The 25297-nt window shown below is 41.3% G+C and overlaps 2 protein-coding genes and 1 long non-coding RNA gene across 3 annotated transcripts in view; 2 read left to right on the plus strand and 1 right to left on the minus strand.

Annotated features, from left to right (window-relative positions):
• nxt2 (nuclear transport factor 2-like export factor 2) lies at positions 1–5595 on the minus strand. Its single transcript, XM_067997171.1, has 4 exons — positions 5443–5595; positions 4619–4705; positions 3131–3275; positions 1–1823 (listed from the first exon to the last, which is right to left on the minus strand). Exons 1-4 carry the CDS (start codon positions 5455–5457, stop codon positions 1645–1647), a joined length of 426 nt encoding a protein of 141 aa, XP_067853272.1. The 5' UTR covers positions 5458–5595; the 3' UTR covers positions 1–1644.
• Positions 5596–5686: 91 nt separating this feature from the next.
• On the plus strand, positions 5687–15868 carry LOC137333071 (uncharacterized). The gene is made up of 3 exons (XR_010965792.1): positions 5687–5833; positions 6268–7242; positions 15195–15868. It is a non-coding gene; the product is annotated as an uncharacterized lncRNA (long non-coding RNA).
• A 2909-nt stretch (positions 15869–18777) lies between these two features.
• Positions 18778–25297, plus strand: part of LOC137332750 (retinal guanylyl cyclase 2-like) — a 51050-nt gene continuing 44530 nt past the window's right edge. Inside the window, exons 1-2 of the mRNA XM_067996687.1 lie at positions 18778–19604; positions 23375–23676. Coding sequence (XP_067852788.1) covers positions 18860–19604; positions 23375–23676 — 1047 coding nt within the window. The 5' untranslated portion in view covers positions 18778–18859. The remainder of the gene's footprint in view (positions 19605–23374; positions 23677–25297) is intronic.

The raw sequence follows: 25297 nt of genomic DNA on the forward strand, positions 1-25297 counted from the left end.
TGTTTTTTCAACATTTTTGTTTTTATTGATATTACAGCTTATCGTTATCACAGGTTGCAGCATGAGTTTTAACTGTCCGCTGAGGAGTTGATGTATTCACTCCCGTGTGAATGCATTTTTAAAAGTAACAATATGCTTTCAGTCCATTATTTCAATGAGATTTGAAATCACAGACTGAATCCTATTCATGTCTTTCATTCTCTCAACTTCTCCGTCCAGCCAATGCCTCTTAATAATGAGCAAGGATGTCATTTTTAACTGAATTGTTCATGCCAGCATCACCACTCTACTATCCTCTCTCTGGCAACTGTAATTGAAATGATTTTTAATGCTACCATTATACCAGTCACCGCAGGCAAATCACATTTGCACAAACGTGCCCGCTATAAACATTAGGGGCTATACCATCAAAGCTGAAACGGTCACAATCTATTCAGATCCCAAACTTTAGTGTTGCATTAGATGAAAATTAGTGGTTAGTACTTAGCACAGTATGAATCCCAGGTACTGCAAAATGAGTAATGTTGGCATTCTTCTGTGGTTGCTAGACTGGAGTGACAAGCCAAAAGGATAATGAGTATTATAACAGGGGAAAAAACAAAACCCATCTCAAAATAATGCCACTAGGTGGAGTGATAATCTTTATAATATTTATTCTGTTTGTTGTGTTCATGGAATCTGTTTTTTAGATTGTGGCTGTCAAGTCAATTTTCTTGTTCCTCATTGGTTAAGTTTCTTTTTCTACATTTGGTTATTTTCCACTGTTGTTCAATCAAAAATCTTTCTCCCCACTTACAAAATAATTGCCATATTCTACTAAAACAAAAAATCACTGTTACAGTTCCTCACCCAGCCCACTATTATCACTTCAGCTAAGGTGGAGTCTCAGTATGTAGCATGGGCCTGAGTCATATAAACCAGGAAGGTCCTAAGCTGAATTCCCAGTCTGTTAAGTTAGCTGATCATGTGAGATGACAGGACCTCCGTACTCTAGGCTAAGTAAGGACAATCCTGCTGGAAAGCACACACAAAATTCATGCGAGGACAATATCAGGATCAAAAAGCCTACCAACGCTCACTCTCTAAACACACGTGAGGAATGTCCACTAGGACAAGGGGCCGACCAAGGGTGACCAGCACCAATGCAACCATGCGTGGAACAGGCTTAAGTTGCTGAATGGCCTACTCTTGGTTCGATATCCCAGCACAGGTGGGGAGAAAACTAGAGCGAGGAAAAAAAAAGTGCAAAGCATGAATACAAAATCTAATATATAAGCTACACAAAACACATTCTAATTGTTTGTTTATTGAAGTCTGTTTCAAACAGTATAGTATGCAAAGTGAAAACATTAATAAGAGTGTCAGATTTCAGATTAAAACTACAGCCTACAGATTCAGACTTCAGAATGTGCCTTTGCTAAGTACCATCCATAAAACAAAGTGAATATTGTATCAGATGTGGCAGCTATATGCTTCTCTCCGAGAGGCTGAACCATGTTTTCCTTTCCCCTCCTTCAGCCACTCTGGTCACAACGCTTCACACAATTCCTGCATAGTTTATTCTTTCACCTTTTTCACAGTTTACTTCCAGAATTAAATCCAAAACAGCATCAATTCAGCGTACTCCTCTATTAAAGTCAGGAGTTAACTGGCCCAATCCTGGAAGCGGAAGCAATCACTTGCGATTTTCCACACTGTATTTTGGGGGGTTACTTGTGCTGTGAGTAAGAAATTTTGATTGAAGTACCGTTGTTTATTTCCATCAAATTTTACCGTTCCGCAGGTGATCACAAGCACAGTGGTCTGCCCTTGAGTAGCTTGCTCTAAATAAAAAAAAGGGGGAAAAAAAAAAGCAGCTTCATTAAATCATAGGTAAATCCCAAAATGAATCCAGTAACACATCCAATAACCTTCAAGTAGCACAATCACAAAGCTAACATTTATTCAGGGACCAGACACACAATTTTACAAAAAGGGATGGAATGTATCTTTCTTTAAAGCAACAGGTAGAATGGTAGAAGAACATTACATAATGGAAATATTGACTTAAAAGTCATTCTGCTTTCATTATAAATCCTGGCATTAAATTTGAATTCCCTCTTCGTTAATGCAGACTGAACCTCCCTCGGACAGCCAACGTTTGATACCAGGGCTTTAATACACTGACAAATCTGAAAAGCATGTTGCAAAATAAAGCAAACAAAAAAAACATCAAGCTGCCATCCCACAATGCCTTACAGAACACAATGAAAAATTCATGTGCGACAATTTAAAATGTTCAGGTTAGTGTAAGGGGAGAGAGAAGGGAAAAATGCAGTGGCTCCTTTCATCTTTGCAGCCAGTTTCAAATCCAGCACAGACAAGATAAAAAGCTTCTCTGTCGGTTGTAAAAGAAAAAAAATTAAGATGGCAGACAGGACAACTATTACTCCCTTGTGTATAAACATGATAAAATGTCCATGGCAGTTTATCTTGATAAAACACCTTAGAAGTATGCTGTGGGAGAGCTGCAGTCTGTAATCACCCTGTTATAGCAAACAGAAAACAAGTCAAATATAGACCCATCACTCAAACAAATTAGCCTATTGGTGTTAGAGACAGGTAACTGAAACACGAGCACCTAAGTATCTGACATTAGAAGAGTTGAATCAATGACAGACTAGTTCATGACTTTGTAGCCAGTCAAAGGACAATGTTTTCAACATTGACACCATCTCCGAAACAGATGAGTGAATCCAGGAGGCAGAGAAAAACAAGTATTTTTTTTTTTTAAAAAGAGGCAAATATGATAAACTGGACAGAAATTAAGCTAAATAAAAATAGAAAGAATATAGGGTAGTTATGTTTGTGCCTTCCAAATACTGTTTCTTCCCCCCCCCCCCAAAGAAATGCAATTTTTATTTTTTTTCTGCAGGTGAAGGGGAAGAATGCTAAAGAAATGATCACACAATCCACTGACAATCTACACAACCATTTTTCTAATGCCTTTGGTATTACAGATAACAAAAATATAGTCCAAATTTGAAAAGTACTCAGACCTACTGCTAGATAAATGATACAGATATTAGGGATTTAACATTTCAAAACATATTATTTGATACAATTATTGTCAGGTGTAACTGAAGCATACCATGAACCGGCTGACAGTCCAGCATATTTACTTGGAAATCACTAGAAGGCAACATTTCGAAAAATTCAGTGAGTGCTTGATGGCCTGATATTGCATTGCCATTCCACACTAAGGTCGCTGTATCCAGGTACAATTTGGTCAATACCTATGTAAAAGAATAAAATGCAGGAGAAAAAAATGATCAAAATGCAAAAGCTGATGACAAAGTTATAAAGCAACGTTATTTTGTTAATCTTATCAATCTGTGATAAATGGTAACTTAAATATATGCCAAACATTTGGGTACTACTGACCAGATACTAATTTTAGCAACTCCCACTCCCTTAAGACCATTCGTGAGATAACTCATTGAGGAGCTGTAGCATCCAATATGAGATTTGGCCTAGCATTTCAGTGGCATAGCCAGGTGAAAATACAATGTCCTGAACCATAAAAAGTCACAGGGCAAGTTTTCAGCCATTTAAGTATCTATTTTTAGGACATGGGTCCCAGCTCCAGAATGGATAGTGGAACGTTGGAGATACAGAAAAACAAATTAATTTAAATAATTAACTAAAAAAAAAACACCAAAAAAAGTTAAAATATAGACAATGAGCTATAAATAATGTAAAATTATGAGAAGACAGAATGAGGAAGGAAGAGAGACAGCAATTTTTTTTTAAAATGCATTTTTAATAAAATGTATTATAAAATAATAAGTTACTCCCAAGACTGCAGTAGCAGTACTGTTATAACATGCTGATTGGATATTTCACATGTTAAGTGAGGTCAAATCTTAAAAACTGGTAGCTCAGGGATCACAAAATTCTTCAGAACTGCCAACAGTCTTAGAAAGAAAGATAAGCCTGGAGAGGCTGTTTACACATTAAACAATATCAAAAAGCCTCCTATACATAATCACATTTATTGCACCAATTCTGCAATCCACTCTTTCAGCCTCTGCAATTGACTTTTCATCCTCTGCGATTTCAATTTCCACCTTAACTCACCTTGCCTTCTTTCCTCAGAATTTATTACCCTCCAGTCCTCCCTGAACCTCTCCCTCCATATAAACCACCCCTTCAACCTTGCCATCTCACATCACCTCCCTATTTCCATAGTCTCCATCAGATAAGGCTACCTCCACCTACATCCTTATACCCTTACCAGCCACATCCCCCTGCAAAACCACTTCCTTTTATATCCACACCTGGAAGAAATTCTCTCCCAAGTCACTTACAATTTCAAGCTGCCAGCTGCCTGACCTTCAGCCCTCCATTCACCACAATACTCTGCAGCTATTAATCTGTTCAACCACTCCTTCACCTCACTAAAGATGAACATTCCTGCGATTCTTTCAGTTAAAAAAGTCCTTAATTAGGACATACAGTATTTAGCACCTTTACAAAATAGCTTGAATTGCAGGATTATAGATAGGAGGGGAAAGGAAAACCATATACAGGTATGAAAACACATTACTGGCAAAGTGAGATCCCAAACAGTACTTACTCTCCTCCTTTTGTCCATGGTTTCATAATAAATGTTGACAAACTCATCTGCTGCCCTGCATGCCTGGTCCACATGAGTTTTGAAGTCCTGAAAATGAGAAGTTTTTTTAAATGAATGTATATATATATATATACACATAAATAAAATGAATTATCTATAAAAAGCAAACACTACTCTAAAACCATTATACCACAGTTCAGCTATACTACCAGGCTGTGGTTAATGAACCAGCATGAAATAATTTGTTCACTCAACTCTAAAGCTCTACTCCATTACTACAGTAGTAAGACACACTGTGCTGGAACTGCAACACACCACGTTGCAAGTAGTAGGAAACTTGTACATACACCAAGTTCTCAATTTCAGCCTCACCATCAGCCACCACCATACCGACTTCAGTAGAAGCCACCCACTACCCTGCAAGTCATAATTTAGGTGGGGGGGGGGGGGTGGGGGGGGGTGGTGGAAGCTTACTTTCTCGCATTAAGTTACAGAGGAGAATTTAGATAACTGAGTAGACAACCTGCTCCCAGTCATCCACCTGGCAAGGGAAGATATATATATATAATCATAGAGCACAGAAGGCGGCCCTTCGGCCCATCGTGCCTTTGCCGGCCCTCTGAGCTATCCAATTATTCCCTTTCCCTGAAGATATATCAAAAGGGGGGAAAAAATGAACATTTAAAAAAAAAGTACCCACACAGATGCTAACGGCACAAACCCACAGTGGGAGGGGAGGCCGGGCTGATTCATCAGGGACGGGCTCATAAACCGGGATGGGTGCGGAGTTCACCGATAATGAGTTCAATATATCTTCTACTCACCAGAGACCCGGCCATGAAACGCTAGCAGCCCAGGCCTCCAGCCTGCGCCAGTCCCCCGCCAGTTAAAGTATCTGCTCCTCCGCCACCAGTTTAAACCCCAAACAGAAGCTGCGCGTGTTTCCACTTCCGGTGTGCAGCGCTGATGAATCTCCCTCCTCGGGCGCTGGGAAACTCCGACCGTCAACTCCAGTTCCGCACTGATAACTGCGCGTTGTCAAGGCGATGATATGTGGGGTGGGGGATGAGAGGAAGGCAGAAGACGTAAAACAAAAAATCATTGTTGAATAAAGGAGTGAAAACCAGATGATGTATTTAACAAATCACAGGAAAATTTTTTTTAGGTGGCTGTATTACCTTTTTGAAAGCTACAGGTGACTGTTTAGAAGTGAGGGTGAGTTGAATGTTGTGACTGATGGACAGTGATTTCTACAAACATGGAGTATGTTTACTTCCAGCAACCGTGATTGAAGGATTTGTTAGGGTAGATAGAGATAAACTATTTCCTCTGGTGAGGGAGTCTAGAACAAGGGGCCTAACCTTAAAATTAGAGCTAGGGGTGATGTCTGGAAGCATTTCTTCACACAAAGGGTTGTAGAAATCTGTAACTCTCTCCCCCAAAAAGCAGTTGAGACCGGGTCAGTTGAAAATTTCAAAACTGAGATTGATAGATTTTTGTTAGGTAAGGGTAATGGAACCAAGGCTGGTAGATGGAGTTAAGATATAGATTAGCCATGATCTCATTGAATGGTGGAACAGGTTTGAGGGGCTGAATGGCTCTTTGAGTTTTCTATGTCTCTGGTCTAAACCAGCCATTTTTCTTTACAGATGCTGACCGTGTTGTATATTTCCAGCATTTACTGTTTTTTTATTTCGAACTTCCAGCGTTTGCAGTTTTTCTATTTTACTCTACTGCTTCTGGGAGCCATACAGAATGGGGGCTTGGCCCAAGCCCACCAGAGGCTGACACCAGTGGCTCAGCAGCCTGCAAGTCCACTGCTGTCAACTTTGCTGACGGCTGCCTGTGTGGAATCTCCCTGACCACTGCACTAGATACGGGAAACATGCCATATCTGTGCCTCATTTCAAGATTGTCGCCTTTAACTCTGAAAAATCAGTTGCACTTTTTAAATATACACACACTTATCTCATTACTTTAGTTTGCTGGTGTGTTTTGTATTAAACAGTATAGAATCATAGAAAGGTTACAGCTCGGAAGGAGGCTATTCAGCCCATCGAGTCTGTGCCGGCTCTCTGCAAGAGTAATCCAGCTAGTCCCACTCCCCCGCCCTATCCCCATAGCCTTGCAAATTTTTTCTCTTCGCGCACTTATCCAATTCCCTTTTGAAAGCCACGATTGAATCTGCCTTCACCAACCCCTCAGGCAGTGCATTCCAGATCCTAACCACTTGCTGTGTAAAAATGTTTTTCCTCATGTGGTCTTTGGTTCTTTTGCCAAGCACCTTAAATCTATGGCGCACCGTGGCTTCAGTGTGTACCATCTATGGGATGCACTGCAGCAACTCGCCAAGGCTTCTTCGACAGCACCTCCCAAACCTGCGACCTCTACTATCTAGAAGGACAAGGGCAGCAGGCACATGGGAACAACACCACGTGCACGTTCCCCTCCAAGTCACACACCATCCCGACTTGGAAATATATCACCGTTCCTTCATCATCGCTGGGTCAAAACCCTGGAACTCCCTATCTAACAGCACTGTGGGAGAATCTTCACCAAACGGACTGCAGTGGTTCAAGAAGGCAGCTCACCACCACCTTCTCAAGGGCAATTAAAGGAAGTAGGTGAGCACATTGCGGATGCCCTAACTATAATCTTTCAAAGTTCTCTAGATTCCGGAACTGTCCCTCTGGATTGGAAAATTGCACATGTCACTCTGCTTTTTATGAAAGGAGAGAGAGGGAAACCGGGGAATTATAGACCAGTTAGCCTAACATCCGTTGTGAGGAAAATGCTGGAGTCTATAATTAAGGATAGGGTGACTGAACACCTCGAGAATTTTCAGTTAATCAGAGAGAGCCAGCATGGATTTGTGAAAGGTATGTCATGCCTGACAAACCTGATTGAATTTTTTGAAGAGGTGACTAAAGTAGTGGACAGGGGAATGTCAATGGATGTTATTTATATGGACTTCCAGAAGGCATTTGATAAGGTCCCACATAAGAGACTGTTAGCTAAGATAGAAGTCCATGGAATCGAGGGAAAAGTATGGACTTGGTTAGGAAGTTGGCTGAGCGAAAGGCGACAGAGAGTAGGGATAATGGGTAGGTACTCACATTGGCAGGATGTGACTGGTGGAGTCCCGCAGGGATCTGTCTTGGGGCCTCAATTGTTCACAATATTTATTAACGACTTAGATGAAGGCATAGAAAGTCTCATATCTAAGTTTGCCGATGACACAAAGATTGGTGGCATTGTAAGCAGTGTAGATGAAAACATAAAATTACAAAGGGATATTGATAGATTAGGTGAATGGGCAAAACTGTGGCAAATGGAATTCAATGTGGACAAATGTGAGGTCATCCACTTTGGATCAAATAAGGATAGAACAGGGTACTTTCTAAATGGTAAAAAGTTAAAAACAGTGGATGTCCAAAGGGACTTAGAGGTTCAGGTACATAGATCATTGAAGTGTCATAAACAGGTGCAGAAAATAATCAAAGAAGGCTAATGGAATGCTGGCCTTTATATCTAGAGGACTAGAGTACAAAGGGGCAGAAGTTATGCTGCAGCTATACAAAACCTTGGTTAGACCGCACCTGGAGTACTGTGAGCAGTTCTGGGCACCGCACCTTCGGAAGGACATATTGACCTTGGAGGGAGTGCAGCGTAGGTTTACTAGAATGATACCCGGACTTCAAGGGTTAAGTTACGAGAAGAGATTATACAAATTGGGGTTGTATTCTCTAGAGTTTCGAAGGTTAAGGGGTGATCTGATCGAAGTTTATAAGATATTAAGGGGAACGGATAGGGTGGATAGAGAGAAACTATTTCTGCTGGTTGGGGATTTTAGGAGTAGGGGGCACAGTCTAAAAATTAGAGCCAGACCTTTCAGGAGCGAGATTAGAAAACATTTCTACACACAAAGGGTGGTAGAAGTTTGGAACTCTCTTCCGCAAACGGCAATTGATACTAGCTCAATTGCTAAATTTAAATCTGAGATAGCTAGCTTTTTGGCAACCAAAGGTATTCAGGGATATGGGCCAAAGGCAGGTATTTGGAGTTAGATCACAGATCAGCCATGATCTTATCAAATGGCGGAGCAGGCACGAGGGGCTGAATGGCTTTCTCCTGTTCCTATGTTCCTAATTAGGAGTGGGCAATAAATGCTGGCCTCGCCAGCGATGCCCACATCCCATGAATGAATAAAAAAAATTCCTCTGGTTCTTGACCCTTTTGCCAATGGGAACAGTTTCTCTTTATCTACTCTATCTGGACCCTTCATGATTTTGATTATCTCTATCAAATCTCCTCGCAACCGTCTCTGTTCCAAGGCGATCAACCCTAGCTTCTCCAGTCTATTCATGTAACTAAAGTCCCTCATCCCTGGAATCTTTCTAGTAAATCTCTTCCGCACTCTCTCTGAGGCCTTCACATCTTTCCTAAAGTGTGGTGCCCTGAATTGGACACAATACTCCAATTGTGGCCGAACCAGTGTTTTATAAAGGTTCATCATGACTTCCTTGCTTTTGTACTCTATGCCTCTATTTATAAAGCCCAGGATCCCGCATGCTTTTTTAACCACTTTCTCAACCTGTCCTGCCACCTTCAACGATTTGTGTACATATACTCCCGGATATCTCTGTCCCTGTACCCCTTTTTGGAATTGTGCCCTTTAGTTGTCCTCATTCTTCCTACCAAAATGTCTCACCTCGCATTTTTCCGTAGGGCTGACATAAATTTTTTAACAACCTTGAACTATGGGCTACATCTCATGCTTCTGGCATCTAGTTTAGTTTTTGCTGTCATAAAATTTTCCTCAGGTTGACTATCTTGGTGCAGTAGTCAATTATGAGTAGCGACTTAAAAACAATTGCACATGTCCACTTGTTTTTATGTTTCGGATGTTATGGAATCAATCCTGCAATAATGGTGGGAAACATGGAGATGGCAAAAATGCTGAACAAATATTTTGTTTCAGTCTTTACGGTAGAGGACACTAAGAATATCCCAACACTGGACAAACAGGGGGCTCTAGGGGGAGAGGAACTTAATACGATTAAAATCACTAAGGAATTGGAACTCAGTAAATTAATGGGACTCAAGGCGGATAAGTCCCCTGGACCTGATGGCTTACATCCTAGGGTCTTGAGGGAAGTGGCAGTAGGGATTGTGGATGCTTTGCTAATAATTTTCCAAAATTCTCTGGACTCGGCAAAGGTCTCGGTAGATTGGAAAACTCCTAATGTAACACCCTTATTTAAAAAGGGTAGTAGGCAGAAGGCTGGAAATTATAGACCAGTTAGCCTAACATCTGTGGTGGGTAAAATTTTGGAGTCTATTATTAAGGAAACAGTAGCGGAACATTTGGATAAACATAATTTAATAGGACAAAGTCAGCATGGCTTTATGAAGGGGAAGTCATGTCTGACAAATTTGCTTGAGTTCTTTGAGGACATAACGTACAGGGTGGATAAAGGGGAACCAGTGGACGTAGTGTATTTAGACTTCCAGAAGGCATTCGACAAGATGCCACATAAAAGATTGTTGCTCAAGATAAAGAATCACTGGATTGGGGGTAATATTCTGGCATGGGTGGAGGATTGGTTATCTAACAGGAAGCAGAGAGTTGGGATAAATGGTTCATTCTCGGACTGGCAACCAGTAGCCAGTGGTGTTCCGCAGGGGTTGGTGCTGGGTCCCCAACTCTTTACGATCTATATTAACGATTTGGAGGAGGGGACCGAGTGTAACATATCAAAGTTTGCAGTTGATACAAAGATGGGAGGGAAAGTAGAGAGTGATGAGGACATAAAAAACCTAAAGGGGATATAGACAGGCTGGGTGAGTGGGCGGAGATTCGGCAGATGCAATACAATATTGGAAAATGTGAGGTTATGCACTTTGGCAGGAAAAATCAGAGAGCAAGTTATTATCTTAATGGCGAGAAACTGGAAAGTACTGCAGTACAAAGGGATCTGGGGGTTCTAGTGCAAGAAAATCAAAAAGTTAGTATGCAGGTGCAGCAGGTGATCAAGAAGGCCAACGGAATGTTGGCGTTTATTGCTAGGGGGATAGAATATAAAAACAGGGAGGTATTGCTGCAGTTATATAAGGTATTGGTGAGACCGCACCTGGAATACTGCACAGTTTTGGTGTCCATACTTAAGAAAAGACATACTTGCTCTCGAGGCAGTACAAAGAAGGTTCACTCGGTTAATCCCGGGGATGAGGGGGTGGACATATGAGGAGAGGTTGAGTTGATTGGGACTCTACTCATTGGAGTTCAGAAGAATGAGAGGGATCTTATTGAAACATATAAGATTGTGAAGGGGCTTGATCGGGTGGATGCGTAAGGATGTTCCCAAGGATGGGTGAAACTAGAACTAAGGGGCATAATCTTAGGATAAGGGGCTGCTCTTTCAAAACTGAGATGAGGAGAAACTTCTTCACTCAGAGGGTAGTAGGACTGTGGAATTTGCTGGCCCAGGTAGCTGTGGAAGCTACATCATTAAATAAATTTAAAACAGAAATAGACAGTTTCCTGGAAGTAAAGGGAATTAGGGGTTACGGGGAGCGGGCAGGAAATTGGACATGAATTTAGATTTGAGGTTAGGATCAGATCAGCCATGATCGTACAGAATGGCAGAGCAGGCTCGAGGGACCGATTGGCCTACTCCTACTCCTATTTCTTATGTTCTTATGTAATACATATGGAAAAGCTTCTGCAGTATGCAGCAATTGCACCTGTGTTGCAAAACCACTTACTAGAATGTTTCACCAGTATAAATGTTCCATTTAAAGGGTAATTTGCTCCTGGCTTCCCTTTTCTGAAGCTTGTCCACAAAAGTGTGCACGTTAGGGCACTTTAAATACAAATACAGCACTTCAAAAAAAAATCAAATATGTCATGATATTTACAGAGTTTTAAAAGAAATGTGCTAGGAGATTTTGAGGAATCTGGAAAATGCCATGTTATGAAGAAATTTGATCAGAGGCCACTTCCACTGCAGAATTACCTCAAGGTGAACCTCCAATGACTGTAGCAATATTCTGTTCAAGAAGCACCATCGCTTGGAGCCAAAAACCCATAGGGGAGACATCTCATGCTTCAGGGAGCTTGAACATCTCTATTCTTTTGTATAAAATCACGAGATGTCCCCCTGATCCCACGATCCTTGGTGGGGTCAGCATGGAGGTTCATGGTGCGCATCCTGGCACTGAAGCACAATTATTATGATCCATCTTCATCCTGATCATCCTTTTTAGATCATTGAGAGCTCTACAACCCTCTGCATCCCACATTATTTTGGAAATTGGCTGTTTTATTCAAGATATTTGGATGACCAATCTTGCTTGTGGGGTCCACCATTTTCCTTTGTTTTTTATACACTTTTTAATACATAAATAGAGATGTTCAAGCTCCCTGAGACATGGTTTCCATTTGATGTGATTTTATACATCGTTTTCCAGCTTTTACAATCGGCAGATATTAAGACACATTTGTCATTTCCAGTTGTTAAGATGGATGAGCTGCAATTTCCTCCAGCTAAACAATGGGAAGACCGAAGTCCAAACTCTGTTGCCTGCACCCAATCCCGCACCAAGTTTCACTCACCCATCATCACCCTGTTCTCGCTGAGTTATGTTGACTCCTGGTCCCCCAATACCTACAAATTAAAATTCTCCTCCTCATGTTTAAATCCCATTCACGGCATCGTCCCTTCTTATCTCTGTAACCTCCTCCAACCCTACAACACCTCCCCCTTCCTCTGACTCTTCCCTCTTGCTCCACCATTAGCACCCATGCCTTCAGCTGCCTAGATGCCACATTCTGGAATTCCATCCCCATACCCCTTTGCCTCTCCACATCCCTCACCTCTTTTAAGAGCCTTCTTAAAACCAACCCTTTAACCAAGCTTCTGGTCACCTCTCCTAATATCCCCTTCTTTGGCTTGGCATCCATGTTTTGATTACGCCTCCGTGTACCACTTTGGGGCGTCTTTCTACATTAAATGCACTATATAAATTCAAGTTGCTATTTAATCTGATCTGTATGTTACATTCCATTGGAGTGCGTAATTTACCATCGACAGTAACTTGCCATACAGGAATATGGAAAAACCACACATATAGCTTGGCATTGAGTAGGAATGCTCACTATCATATAGTTACCATCATAAAAATACGACACATATCTGTAAGAAAATTCAGCCCATGGCTTTTATCTCCACAGTTTCAGGACTGAACAAAACAAACAGAGGAACAATAGATAGAACTATAGAGGTATCGGCTTCATGAAAAGCAATTTTTCATTTGCTAATAAGCCTATGAGCATAAATCTTGTCAAAACAATCTTGACATTTGTGCATTGAGTCAACGTGACAAAAATTAGGCATAGCTCATCTGGCTCTTCTCTGTTATTAAAAAAGATTTGCCAATCACATTTATATGAAGATAGTATCCTTTTAAATATTCCAACCTTACATAAATAAGTTGCGCAATATTTTAGGTTGTATTAATAAATCAATTTAGAGGAGATGAAATTCATATGAAATCTTTCATTTTCTGAGTGCACTTTGTCCTGATCTGTGGTTTCCCAGCAAATGCATTAACATCTGCTTGGATTTATCATTGAATTGTACTTTCAAATGTAGCATGCATTGAGGGAGGGATAGTTGCCCAAAGACACAGAAATGCAGGTTGCAACTGACGGGATTTCCTGCTGCTTATGAAACATTAACAAGTGTATCTCTATTTAATGATGCTAGTAGGAGCTTCCATATTCCATAGTTTAATGCACTTCTATGAAAGCTTGATGAACCTTTTAGTAGCTTTGTGTAATGGGACTAAAAGCCGACAAATCCCCTGGACCTGATGGCCTATATCCTAGGGTTTTAAAAGAGATGGCTGCAGTCATTGGTTTTGATCTTCCAGAATTCCCTAGATTCTAGAATGGTCCCTGTGGATTGGAAGGTAGCAAATGCTATTTAAGAGAGGGAGAGAGAAAACTGGGAACCATAGGCCTGTTAGCCTGACATCAGTAGAGGGGAAATGCTAGAATCTATTATTAAGGACGTAGTAACGGGGCACTTAGAAAATCATAATATGATTAGGCGGAGTCACCACGGTTTTATGAAAGAGAAATTGTGTTTGACAAATCTATTAGAGTTTTTTGAGGGTGTAACTAGCAGGGTAGATAAGGGGGAACCTGTGGATGTAGTATATTTGGATTTTCAAAAGGCATTCGATAAGGTGTCACACAAGAGGTTGTTACGCAAGATTAGTGCTCATGGGATTAGGGGTGATATGGATGACGTGATATGGTATGGATTGAGGATTGGTTAACGGACAGAAAACAGAGAGTAGGACTAAGCAGGTCATTTTCAGGTTGGCAGGTTGTAACCAGTGAGGTGCCTCAAGGATCAGTGCTTAGGCCTCAGCTGTTTACAATATATATTAATGCAGATGAGGGGACCGAGCATAATGTATCCAAGTTTGCTGACGATACAAAGCAAGCTGTGAGGAGGACGCAAAGAGGCTGCAAAGGGATATAGACAGGTTAAGTGAAGGCGAGAAGGCAGATGGAATATAATGTGGGGAAATGTGAAATTATCCACTTTGGTAGGAAGAATAGAAAAGCAGAATATTTTTTAAAAGGTGAGAGACTAAGATATGTTGGTAGTGAGAGGGATTTGGGTGTCCTTGTACATGAATTACAGAAATTTAACATGCAGGTACGGCAAGCAATTAGGAAGGCAAATGGTATGTTAGCCTTTATTGCAAGGGGGTTGGAGTATAAGAGTAAGAAGGTCTTGCTGCAATTATAAAGGGCTCTGGTGAGACCACACCTGGAGAGTAGGGCTAAGTACAGGTTTGGTCTCCTTACCTAGGAAAGAATATACTTGCCTTAGATGGGGTGCAACAAAGGTTCGCTAGATGGATTCCTGGGATGGGAGGGTTGTCCTATGAGGAGAGAGTGAGTAAAATGGGCCTATATTCTCTGGAGTTTAGAAGAATGAGGGGTGATCTCATTGAAACGTATAAAATTCTTAGCGGGCTTGAAATGGTAAATGCTGAGAGGCTGTTTCCTCTGGCTGGAGAGTCTAAAACTAGGGGTCATAGTCTCAAGATAAGAGGTTGGCCATTTAGGACTGAGATGAGGAAAAATTTCTTTACTCAGAGGGTTGTGAATCTTTGGAATTCTCTACCCCAGAGGGCTGTGGATGCTCAGTCGTTGAATATATTCAAGATTGAGATTGATAGATTTTTGGACACTAAGGGAATCAAGGGATATGGGGATAGGGCATGAAAGTGGAGTTGAGGTAGAAGACCAGCCCTAATCTTGTTGAATGGCGGAGCAGGCTCGAGGGGCCTTATGACCTAATTCTGCTCCTATTTCTTATGTTCTTACATTGTTTAAATATAAAATGTACATTTTTTCATAAATTGTTTTATATTTATAGTGATTTTTTTCCCCTGTTGAAATAATATTAACTCCTTTATAATACAACTAGTAAATTACCTATGGTGTTTCCCATGGTCAGTTGATGATTGTAATTTTTTTATACACAAGGTGGAAATGAGTTGGCGAAGAGACTTCAGAAACTCATTTGACAGCCATCTAGTGGCCAGAGCCTGCAACTACATTCTGGCAGTTGACATAGCAAAATTGAGTGAGAAATGTTGGCACAGGAGCATGACCAAAACTCATGACAACAGGAAATAAGGTTTATGGACAGGAATTGGATGCCCTATGAAAGATTTCTTAATAATATATAAATTTGTTTGTCCACTTCATAATACCTGTAAGAAAACAGTCTGTAGTTCTCATTTATTTGCTTTTCACAAATCAATAACAATGCTTCCTTGGAACTGTACCAGTCATTTCATCAATGAAGTCATGCCACCTATAGATATGCATTTTCTACAAGAATTCAACATTGGGGACTCTTATTTTTGCCTGATGGTCTGTGATTTCTTTAATTGAGAAACCTAGGTGATGGGACCAGATCTATAGCACAGGACACTTTGTAAAATGAGTAATCTTTGTAACGTTGTGAAAAAGATGATGATTATATTTGGCACCTCACAAAGCGGAGAAAAATGAGTTGTCAACTTTGATGTTAGATTACAGTTTAGTAAAGACCACGATTTGTACAGCAAGTTTTGTGAATGTAACAATTATATTTGCTATGTCTCATCTGTTGACTGTAGAAGCTTCCTAGCTAAATAAATCTGGACTTGTAAAATGGAAAAAAAACTAGATCTTTGTGATTTTTATACTTATCTGCAAATGAAATAGAAAATAATGGCAACTCTCCTCAACCAAAACCTTCTTGGCATTCTGATTGGTCCAGCTAGCCATGTGGCATTTTCCATCAAGTGCCTAACAGGGACCAATCAGATCCTAAAACCATAAGAAAGAAAGCTCCCATTTATGGGCTGATTCCTGGACTCACCTCCACTCCTGATTTTGTTTTGGTGAGTATATTGACTTTCCCATCTGCAGATATAGTTTGCACTTGCCTCCTCTGCTGATTTTGTTTTGCTACTGCTGAGTGTACTGACTGTCAGATCTAGACTCAACTCTGCAAATCATTTTCTCACTCCCTGACTCTTCAGCATCCCCAGTCTTACCAAGCATGACTCTGCAGCTGCCCATTCCTGGTCCCATCTGACTCTTTGGGGGCAATTTTAACCTAATCCACCTGTTGGGAAACTGATGCGATTGGGTACAACGCTGGTTTTACCCCACCCGATTTTACTCTCCATTGAAGTCAGTGGTGAGTAATATTGGGTGGGGCTTAAAACTGGCATTCCACCCGATCCCGTGGGATTCCCGCCTGGCGAGGTAGGTCAAAATTACCCCCTTTATCTCTTCACTTCCTCGCAACCTGACTCTACAGCCATGCATTCCACTCTCTGAGCCAACCCCTTCACCACCCATGAGTTTCACCACATAATATCCAATTGTTACATTTTAATCATGTAAATTACTTCCAATTCAGTGCAAGTTGTGTCTAGATAATATCTTGAATGGAATCTACTAAAGCATTTCCACCTGAGAATAAATTATGTCACACTATTACCCACCGTCTGGGCATCAGGTTCTCCTTGTGGCCATTGTACACGGCACAGTTCACATCTCCAATTCATCTGAAATTGACAAAGAAATATCTGGAAGAATTGTACAACCATATAATGTTTTTTAAAATTCCATTTATGACAGTAAATTGTCTTAAGTTCACAGAAAGTGTGTGCATACAGTGTAAAATGCACAAGTTACTCAATTATTGATTTTTTATTTTTTCATTTACAGTTTTTCTACTCATATCAATTGGCAGCCCTTGTTCATTTTCTTCTCATTCTCCATTGACTTTTCCCTAAGTAAAACTATGCTGTCCTGCACTGGGATTTAGCATTTCTGGACAATTGAAACATAACCTTAAGGTCATTCTATGTAGGTCAGTGAAATACACAGCTCTGGTACATATCAGTTTAAAGGATTTACTATTCCTTGTCCACGTCACTGTCTGTACATATCAGTTTAAAGGATTTACTATTCTTTGTCCATAACACTGCCTGTAAGCTGCAATCTGTACTGTCCAAAGTGCTAACCATTTACTTTGCAACTGTTTGTTCCCACTGTTTGTAGGAAAATAAATAAATCTTCTAGATAAATGTTTTTGACACGTACGGCTAAGATTGGCATAATGGGAAGGAAAAGAATGAGGAACGTGTGTTATTAATGTTATATGGTACAAAGTGATAAGAAGGCTGATGTGATAGGATTTAATCAGATCAGTATCCAAAGCCTTAGACCTCGTTAAACTGAGAATGAGGGAAAGTAACGTTCTCATTTCTTCAGCCTAAAAATTGGTAAGTTTAGATTTCTATTCACTATTTTAAAGGTCACTTATAGCAAAATGAATAAAATTCAAATTTGAGATTGGTGGAATAATCCAGTTTTGGCATAGATACAGCAAGTTGTACTTAATAAGGTGTATACGTGGGTTGCAGTTTAGTTTCAGCAGTTAGAATAACAATAACTGTGAGATTAGTATATAAATGAACAGAATTCCAATAAGTCTGGGTTCACTTCAACTTGTCATATTAAGGTTCAATAATTGCTTTTTTCTGTTTCTTTCTCTAACCTCTTGGGATTTTTTTTTATTTATTCAATTGTACAATGTACATTGTGTGTTCAGTTGTACCAAGTGTGAGATGTATTCAATCGTACAATGTATGAGGTGTATTCAGTTGTATAATGTGTGAGAGATTTTGCAGAATGATTTTGTACAGTACTTCTTACAGAATTAGTATATAAGCATTAATTGCAAGAGTTCATGTCTGTACTGGCAGATCATTTTTAGAATTTTATCCAAATTGGATCTAGTTTGCCTGATTTCAAAGTGGATCAAAGTTATTCAAATTTATATTTATCGAACCAATTTAATTTATAGAAATTATCAAAGATTATGACAGTAAATGAGGTGTGGTATCGTACGGAGATAATAGAAGTCTATGTAATGCACTGCACTAGCATTTAAAATGTTAGATTTTGTTGTAGTGAGAAACCTAGGTGAAAGCTAATGGTCAACAGTGCAGGATACCACAAAAGTCAAAAAATGTAGGAAAGAAGCTGAGATAAATCAAATCTTAGTTGTTAGGTGATGCCTAAACTTGAATTTTAAGAGTCTGAGGATTAAAGGAGGAAGAAAAGACTGAGGGAAATATGAACTTTCATAGATTTGAGATCTTCGAAAGGAACAAATTGAAGTAGGAGATCTTGAGGGCCAATTCCCTACTCCCGTCAAGGAGCTTTACTCCTAGAAGAAGCATTGAAGAAATCACAGATGCACAGACCAAGATTTTAGATCCATTAAAATTGATGGATGGTTCTCACAATGTGCTTCCTCTGAGTGCTAATCTCCACTGGGAGCATGGCAGTACAGAATCAGCCATTGATTTCAGCATAGTGAAGATATAAGAAAGAGGAAGAACATGTAGGATTGTCTATTTGGAGCTTAGAAAGATCAAGAGGAACAATGCCATAATAGTATCAACAAAATACAAACAAGAAGGACTGTGATGGTGAGGGAGAATGTGTAGGGATGCACAGGAAGAATAAACCTATGTCTTTTTTTGCAGGACGTCTGCAACCACTTCTGAAAGAATTTGGATTAAGTTTTAAATGCATCCTTCCTACTGATTTGCCTGGACTGCTGTAGGATAGCCATGCTACACCATTGCTCTCATTTCTATAGCTTTATGTTGAAATTATCAAATCATCCAATATGGATTGACACCAAAAATCAACGGTTTGCATCTTATTCAGTGTCACCATTCCTATTGTATTGGATCATTCTGGTAGTGTTAACTCTTCCTTGTTCAGTACATTGTATGACATACAAGGTGGGGGTCATAGGACCCTGGGCATGTGACCCTATTTTTGCTAAAGCTCTTCCAAATGTTGCTGCTCAATTAGCTATTGATCGAATCAACAAGGATTCGTCTTTAAATCTTGGCAACCACTTTGATTATGTGATATTAAATGAAGACTGTCAGACCTCCAAAGCTTTGGCTGCTTTTCTTAAGTATCCAGAACTGGCATCTGGATTCATTGGTCCATCAAATCCAGGCTACTGTGATGCTGCTTCCCTTCTGGGAAAAAATTGGAATAGAATCATATTTTCATGGGCTTGTATAAACTATGAACTGGATGATGCTACAAATTACCCAACATTTGCAAGAACTCTACCATCTCCAGCAAAAGTTCTCTTCACTGTGATGAAATACTTCCGATGGGCCCATGTAGCCATCATCTCATCAACTGAAGATATTTGGGTGGATACAGCTGCGAAAGTGGCTAGTGCCCTTAGGGAACAAGGCCTGCCAGTGGGAATTGTGTTGCCAATGGGCAATGAACCTGGGAGTGTCAGAAAAGTTCTAGAGAAAATAAAAACTGTCGACAAACTTCGCAGTATGTATAAATTGTTATCTGGGATTGAAATAATCAGTAGAAGTTTACAATCTGTAATCTATTAGAACATTGCTGATCTTTGAATGCTCTAGAGAGCCTTAACAGTAGAAGATTGTGCAGATCCTTCATCACTACTCAATTTATCATTGTATCAATCATAGAATAATCATACAGCACAGAAGGAGGCCATTGAGCCCATTATACCTGTGCAAGCTCTTTTGAAAGAGCTATCAAATTAGTCCTGCTCCCGTAGCCCTGCTGAGACTGTCACTTGGGCAAGTTACTAGAGGCTGCCACTATGTGAAGTACTCTCCGAGGGCCAGTAGATGAGACTGCTGGGTGAATAATAAAGGCATTCTTGTTTCCTCTACTTTATTGACAATCCCCATGATTATTGTTTTTCTGAACCTTCCTCTATTGTTCCTCCAAAACTCAAAATATAACATTCTACATGCATTTCCACCTCACTGGGTTCTTATCACACCATCTCTTATTCTTTCCTAGAACCTTAAAACTGCGGTATTCCTCATTTCCATCAGTGTTCCCTTCCTTTTATAAAACTGAGGTTTTTAAAACCCATACTTGGTATCACCTGATTGGTACTTTTTGATTTATGTTGCCTATTTATTTTATTGGTGGTGTCCTGAACCATTGTTCTTCACTTGAGGGGCCAAATGGCCTGTTGCTGTCCTTATTGGGTAAATTCAACAACTGGCAGTTGAAGAGAGCACAGGTTGGAAAATAGGCACTATGGTGTTGTAACTCTATTTCTGTTCTTTGCTTCCCATGAGCATGGGATTGAGGAAATTACCCTTTTGTTCCTATGTCTGCTAAAGCCCTGGGACTGGTTGCAATAGTGAAGGAAATGTCAGATTAGCTCATGTCACATCAATATGTTTGCATGGGGTTGAGTTTTGCTTTATGTCCACAGTAAAAGACAATGATCTAACATAAATGGTCTAGGTAACTAAAAATTAGGGGATTTCATTCCCTCGCTGTATTATTTTTAGTGCAACAACACATTCACAATAAAGGGTAGATTTTACGAATTCACGTTCCCAGTGCAGAGCTTCATCACTGGGTGCGCATATTGGGAATTTGGCCACACAGGTCAGAAAGCCCCCCAAGATCTTTCATTCATTAAAATTAATGGGCATTAAATCCCAAGGGGCATTACAATCTGTTCCTGAATTCCTGACCTATGCCCCCAATGTATGAAATTCTGCATCAGGGGGCAAATTCATGGGGGTCAATTTTTGGATGGCCGAGCGGGTGCGTTCGTGGTTGGGGGGGGCTCCTAAAATTGGGGATTCCCGGAGTGGGTCCGGAGCCCGGCTCCAACCCACCCACTTCCGGGTTCCCCAATGACGCGAATCGGTGTGCGCGCAGCCCCCGCATGCAGGACTCCCTCCGGCAATCAAAGCCGGTGGGATCCCACTTAAGATCATTATCTGGGTACTTGAAGTCGTTTACAGACCTCATTAGTTGGAGATTTTAGGAGGATTCGAATTTTGGACTACCCAGAGCGTGTTTCCCATGCTGGGGGAAACGCTCCCTGTTTAAGCAGACGTGTTGCAGCCAGCAGCCAGTGGCAGCTGCAAAGGTCCATTTAACAGATGCGGGGGTAAACCCTCATTCATTGCATCATGGCACTCTGTCACCTCAGACAAAGTTTTGCCTGCCACACTGTTGTCTCCACACTCCAAATTATTAAATCATACCCTAAACCCTACAGTCCAAACACATTTACCTACTTTGAGGACCCCCTCACACTCACACCGTCAGGATGAGGGGGGGGGGGGGTCCATTGCTGCATTCATCACTCCATTGGAGGACTAGCAACATCACCAGCCTCGCCAGGCACGCCGTCCACCTCCGCCACGTGGAGCTACACAACACAGTGCTGCGTAACAGGCACCTGCACAAAGTAGTCGTGCAACTACACATACACCCACTGTAGGGTGACCCAGTGGGTGGCATCAAGGGAGTTCATGGAGAACCTCAGGAAAGGGCATTATTGCACAAGCCAGTCATGAATGGCCAAGACGTGGCAGTAGTGGTGACAATATAATATGTAATGTGAGTTGATCAGAAATCAAATATAAGTAAAAACCATGACAAACCCTCAAACACCCTTGTGCATCCCCTTCATGCTCACGACACGTTTGCCTTACGCTTCCTACTACACATACGTGATGCATGCCCTGTGGCCGCAGCACAGGTAGTGGCAGGTGGGGTGAGGCTGACGGTGAAAGATATTCACGAGAGGGTGAGTATGAGACAGAGCCATGAGATTGTATGAGGATTGGGTTGAGTGGTAGTGGCGGGATGAGTACTGGGGAGGTGAGTGCAGGTAAGATGAGGATGAGCTTTGAGTGGGTGTGAGGAGTGATGTGACAGAGTAGTGTTGGCAGTGCAGAAGGAGATGTGGGGTGGGGGCGGTGATGTGGCAGACGGAGTGTAGGGGAATGAGTAAGTGTACTCACTTCAGCTGACCTACTTAGGTCATTGAAGCACCTCCTGCACTGTATGCAGGTGCGTGATATGTTGGTGGTGCTGGTGACCTCCTCTGCCGCCTCGAGCCAGTCCTTTGTGGTGGCAGAGGTAGGCCACTTCCTCCTGTCCGTCGGGGAGAAGATCTCTGTCCTCCCCCTCCTCACCCCATCCAGTAAGACCTGGAGTGAGGCATCATTAAACCTGGGTGCAGCCTTCCCCCTGGTCTGCTCCATGCTGTAATTTTGGCTCCTTTCTGCAGCATCTGTCAGTGGAGGACTGCCCCTTTAAATAGGGCTCCTCCAGCTGACAGCCTATGATGTGGGTGCACAGTCCGCCCACTGTGCAGCTTTCCAGCGCGAAACCCGGAAGCCAAGGTAAGTGGCTTCAATTTACTTACGATCGCGTGGGGAACCCACCGATTTTACTGGCCGGGTTACCCACGCGCTCAGTCGACCCCCTGCTGGCAACCTGCCTCCCTCCTAACATCAGGCCTATAGTGTCTGCCATTAAATTCCTGTCTGTGCCAATTTATTGCAGTCATTAACCTGTTTAAAATGCATATTTTAAACCGGTTAATGACTGCAATAAAATGCTGCAACAAGAATTTAATGGACTGCGCTAACCAGTTTTGCACAAAGGGTATTAAACGCCAAAATGTGTTGAATTCCTACCAGGAAATCTGCATTTCAGTTCTGGTTAACATAGAGCCTCTTATCATTAATACACAATGGGCTACAAAACTTGAAGTCATTTTGCAATAGTCCAAAACACTCTGCTTACTTTGTGCATTCTCACTGTATCGAAGTTAAGACTCAGCCCACCTTCTTCTATTCCAATGCATTCTTTCCCAGGCCCTCAATACATTTGACTAGATAACAACAGTGACTACACGTCAATAATTCCTTCATTGAGACATGCTGAGGATGTGATAAGGTGTTAAATGAATGCAAGGTTCTTCCTTAACTCATCTTCTCCCTTATTCTTGTCACTTTTGGTAGTGTCTGCATTATGGACCTTGGCCTTTCACCGAGGTTTTTCGATAAAATAAACCTACTGAAGGGAAATTAGATAAGATTAGCTAAATAAATCACTGTTATATAAAGAATGATCCAAGCATTGCAAAGAATTGTATTAGATTATCAAAACTTAACAAAAGACGCATAGATACCAGTCTGTTTGGGTGATATACATTTTTTTCCAAAAACAAGATAGAACTATGAATCTTTACCCCACAATAACAGCTTGATAACAAAACCCTTCTGTATGTTTTTCAGTGATAATCATGTGTATGCACTCAGTTCTTATTGGAGGTGGGGAACAGAAACACCTTTTGGAAGTTGCCCATGACATGCAGATGACCGATGGCAGCTACGTGTTTATACCATACGATGCTCTTCTTTACAGTCTCCCATACCAAAACACCCCCTACCCAGTGCTGGTGAACAACTCCAAGCTGCAGAAGGCATATGATTCAGTGCTGACAATCACTGTGGATTCTGGGAAAATGTCATTTCATCAGGCATTTCAGGAACACGTGCAGAGCCGGGAAATTGTAACTCACTTGAAACCTGAGCAGGTATCCTTCATTTATTTATTGCTTTCTTTTTTTTCAGCTATCTCCCCACTTCTGCTGAGGGCAGTGATGTGTGCTGCGGTACAATTCCTTCAGTTTCCTTACCTAAGTGGCCATTTTTCATGGATGAGCTGGGCAGTGCATGTGGGCAAACTGTTTGACCATCACAACCGAGCCCAAAGCCTAACATCCTTATGTGCTTTCTTGCTAGCAGTGATCATTGGATAATAATCATTAGGAAGAATACTGGCTTTTTTTTTTCTTCCTTAGTCCGAAGGCACTAAGGCTAATTGTAGTATCTCTTGCTGCTCCTGCTGAGATCAGCACAGTACAGGGACTAATCCAGAGCTCTTTTTTGGTCCACATGGCTCAATAATCACACCACATGGTGCATTTATCCACTGAGCCACACTTTCTTCATGCATTTGTACCATATTGGTCGATCTTCTGTGGCATTGCACACAGGATGTCAAGACCAAGTGCAGTCTTCATGTGAAACAGGATTAGCCACACCAAGGCATGCAGACATAATTCTGCCCCCATTTTAAAGTGGATGAACAAATTTCATCCAACTAAATATTGGGAAGACTGAAGCCATTGTCTTCAATCCCCGCCACTCTGTTCCCTAGCCATTGACTCCGTCCCTCTCCCTGACCACTGTCTGAGGCTGAACCAGACCGTTCGCAACCTTGGCGTCCTATTTGACCCTGAGATCAGCTTCTGACCACATATCCGCTCCATCACCAAGATCGCCTACTTCCACCTCCGTAACATCGCCCATCTCCGCCCCAGCCTTAGCTCATCGGCTGCTGAAACCCTCATCCATGCCTTTGTTACCTCTAGACTTGACTATTCCAATGCTCTCCTGGTCGGACTCCCATCTTCCACCCTCCATAAACTTGAGCTTATCCAAAACTCTGCTGCCCATATCCTAACTCGCACCAAGTCCCATTCATCCATCACCCCTGTGCTCGCTGACCTACATTGGCCCTGGTCCAGCAGCACCTCAATTTTAAAATTCTCATCCTTGTTTTCGAATCCCTCCAGGGCCTTGCCCTTCCCCATCTCTGAAACCTCCCACAACCCTACAACCCTCTGAGATCTCTGCGCTGCTCCAATTCTTGCCTCTTGCGCATCCCCGATTTTAATCACTCCACCATTGGCGTCCATGCCTTCAGTTGCCCAGGCCCTAAACTCTGGAATTCCCTCCCTAAACCTCTCTGCCTCTCTATCTCTCTCTCCTCTTTTAAGAAGCTCCTTAAAACCTACCTCTATGACCAAGCTTTTGGCCACCTGTCCTAATATCTCCTTATGTGACTCGGTGTCAAATTTTGTTTGAAAATTGCTCCTGCGAAGCTCCTTGGGACTTTACTACGTTAAAGGTGCTATATAAATGCAAGTAGTTGTTGTTGTTGATATATTTTGTCCTTATTTTTATATTTCCTTTATAAACTCCTGTGTCCACATTTATAATGGAAACTGCTTATGTAAACTTGTCATGGTTTAATTAAACCCTCTGGCCAGTGGTAGCACTTCAGATATAGGAATTTATAATGGCAATAGTTTAAAGGAAGTGAAATAAAAAGAGACAGAAGGGAAAAATAATTTTTTTAATTTTCAAAAT

This window comes from Heptranchias perlo, chromosome 15 (genome assembly GCF_035084215.1).
Source record: "Heptranchias perlo isolate sHepPer1 chromosome 15, sHepPer1.hap1, whole genome shotgun sequence".
In the NCBI taxonomy this organism is placed as follows: domain Eukaryota; kingdom Metazoa; phylum Chordata; class Chondrichthyes; order Hexanchiformes; family Hexanchidae; genus Heptranchias; species Heptranchias perlo.

Excerpts from the sequence above, each read along its gene's own strand:
- nxt2 (XM_067997171.1), bottom strand. Across the intron at positions 3,276-4,618 it reads CCATGGACAAAAGGAGGAGA|GTATTGACCAAATTGTACCT; the intron begins GTAAGTACTGTT and ends TCTTTTACATAG. Across the intron at positions 1,824-3,130 it reads GGACTGTCAGCCGGTTCATG|AGCAAGCTACTCAAGGGCAG; the intron begins GTATGCTTCAGT and ends TTTTTTATTTAG.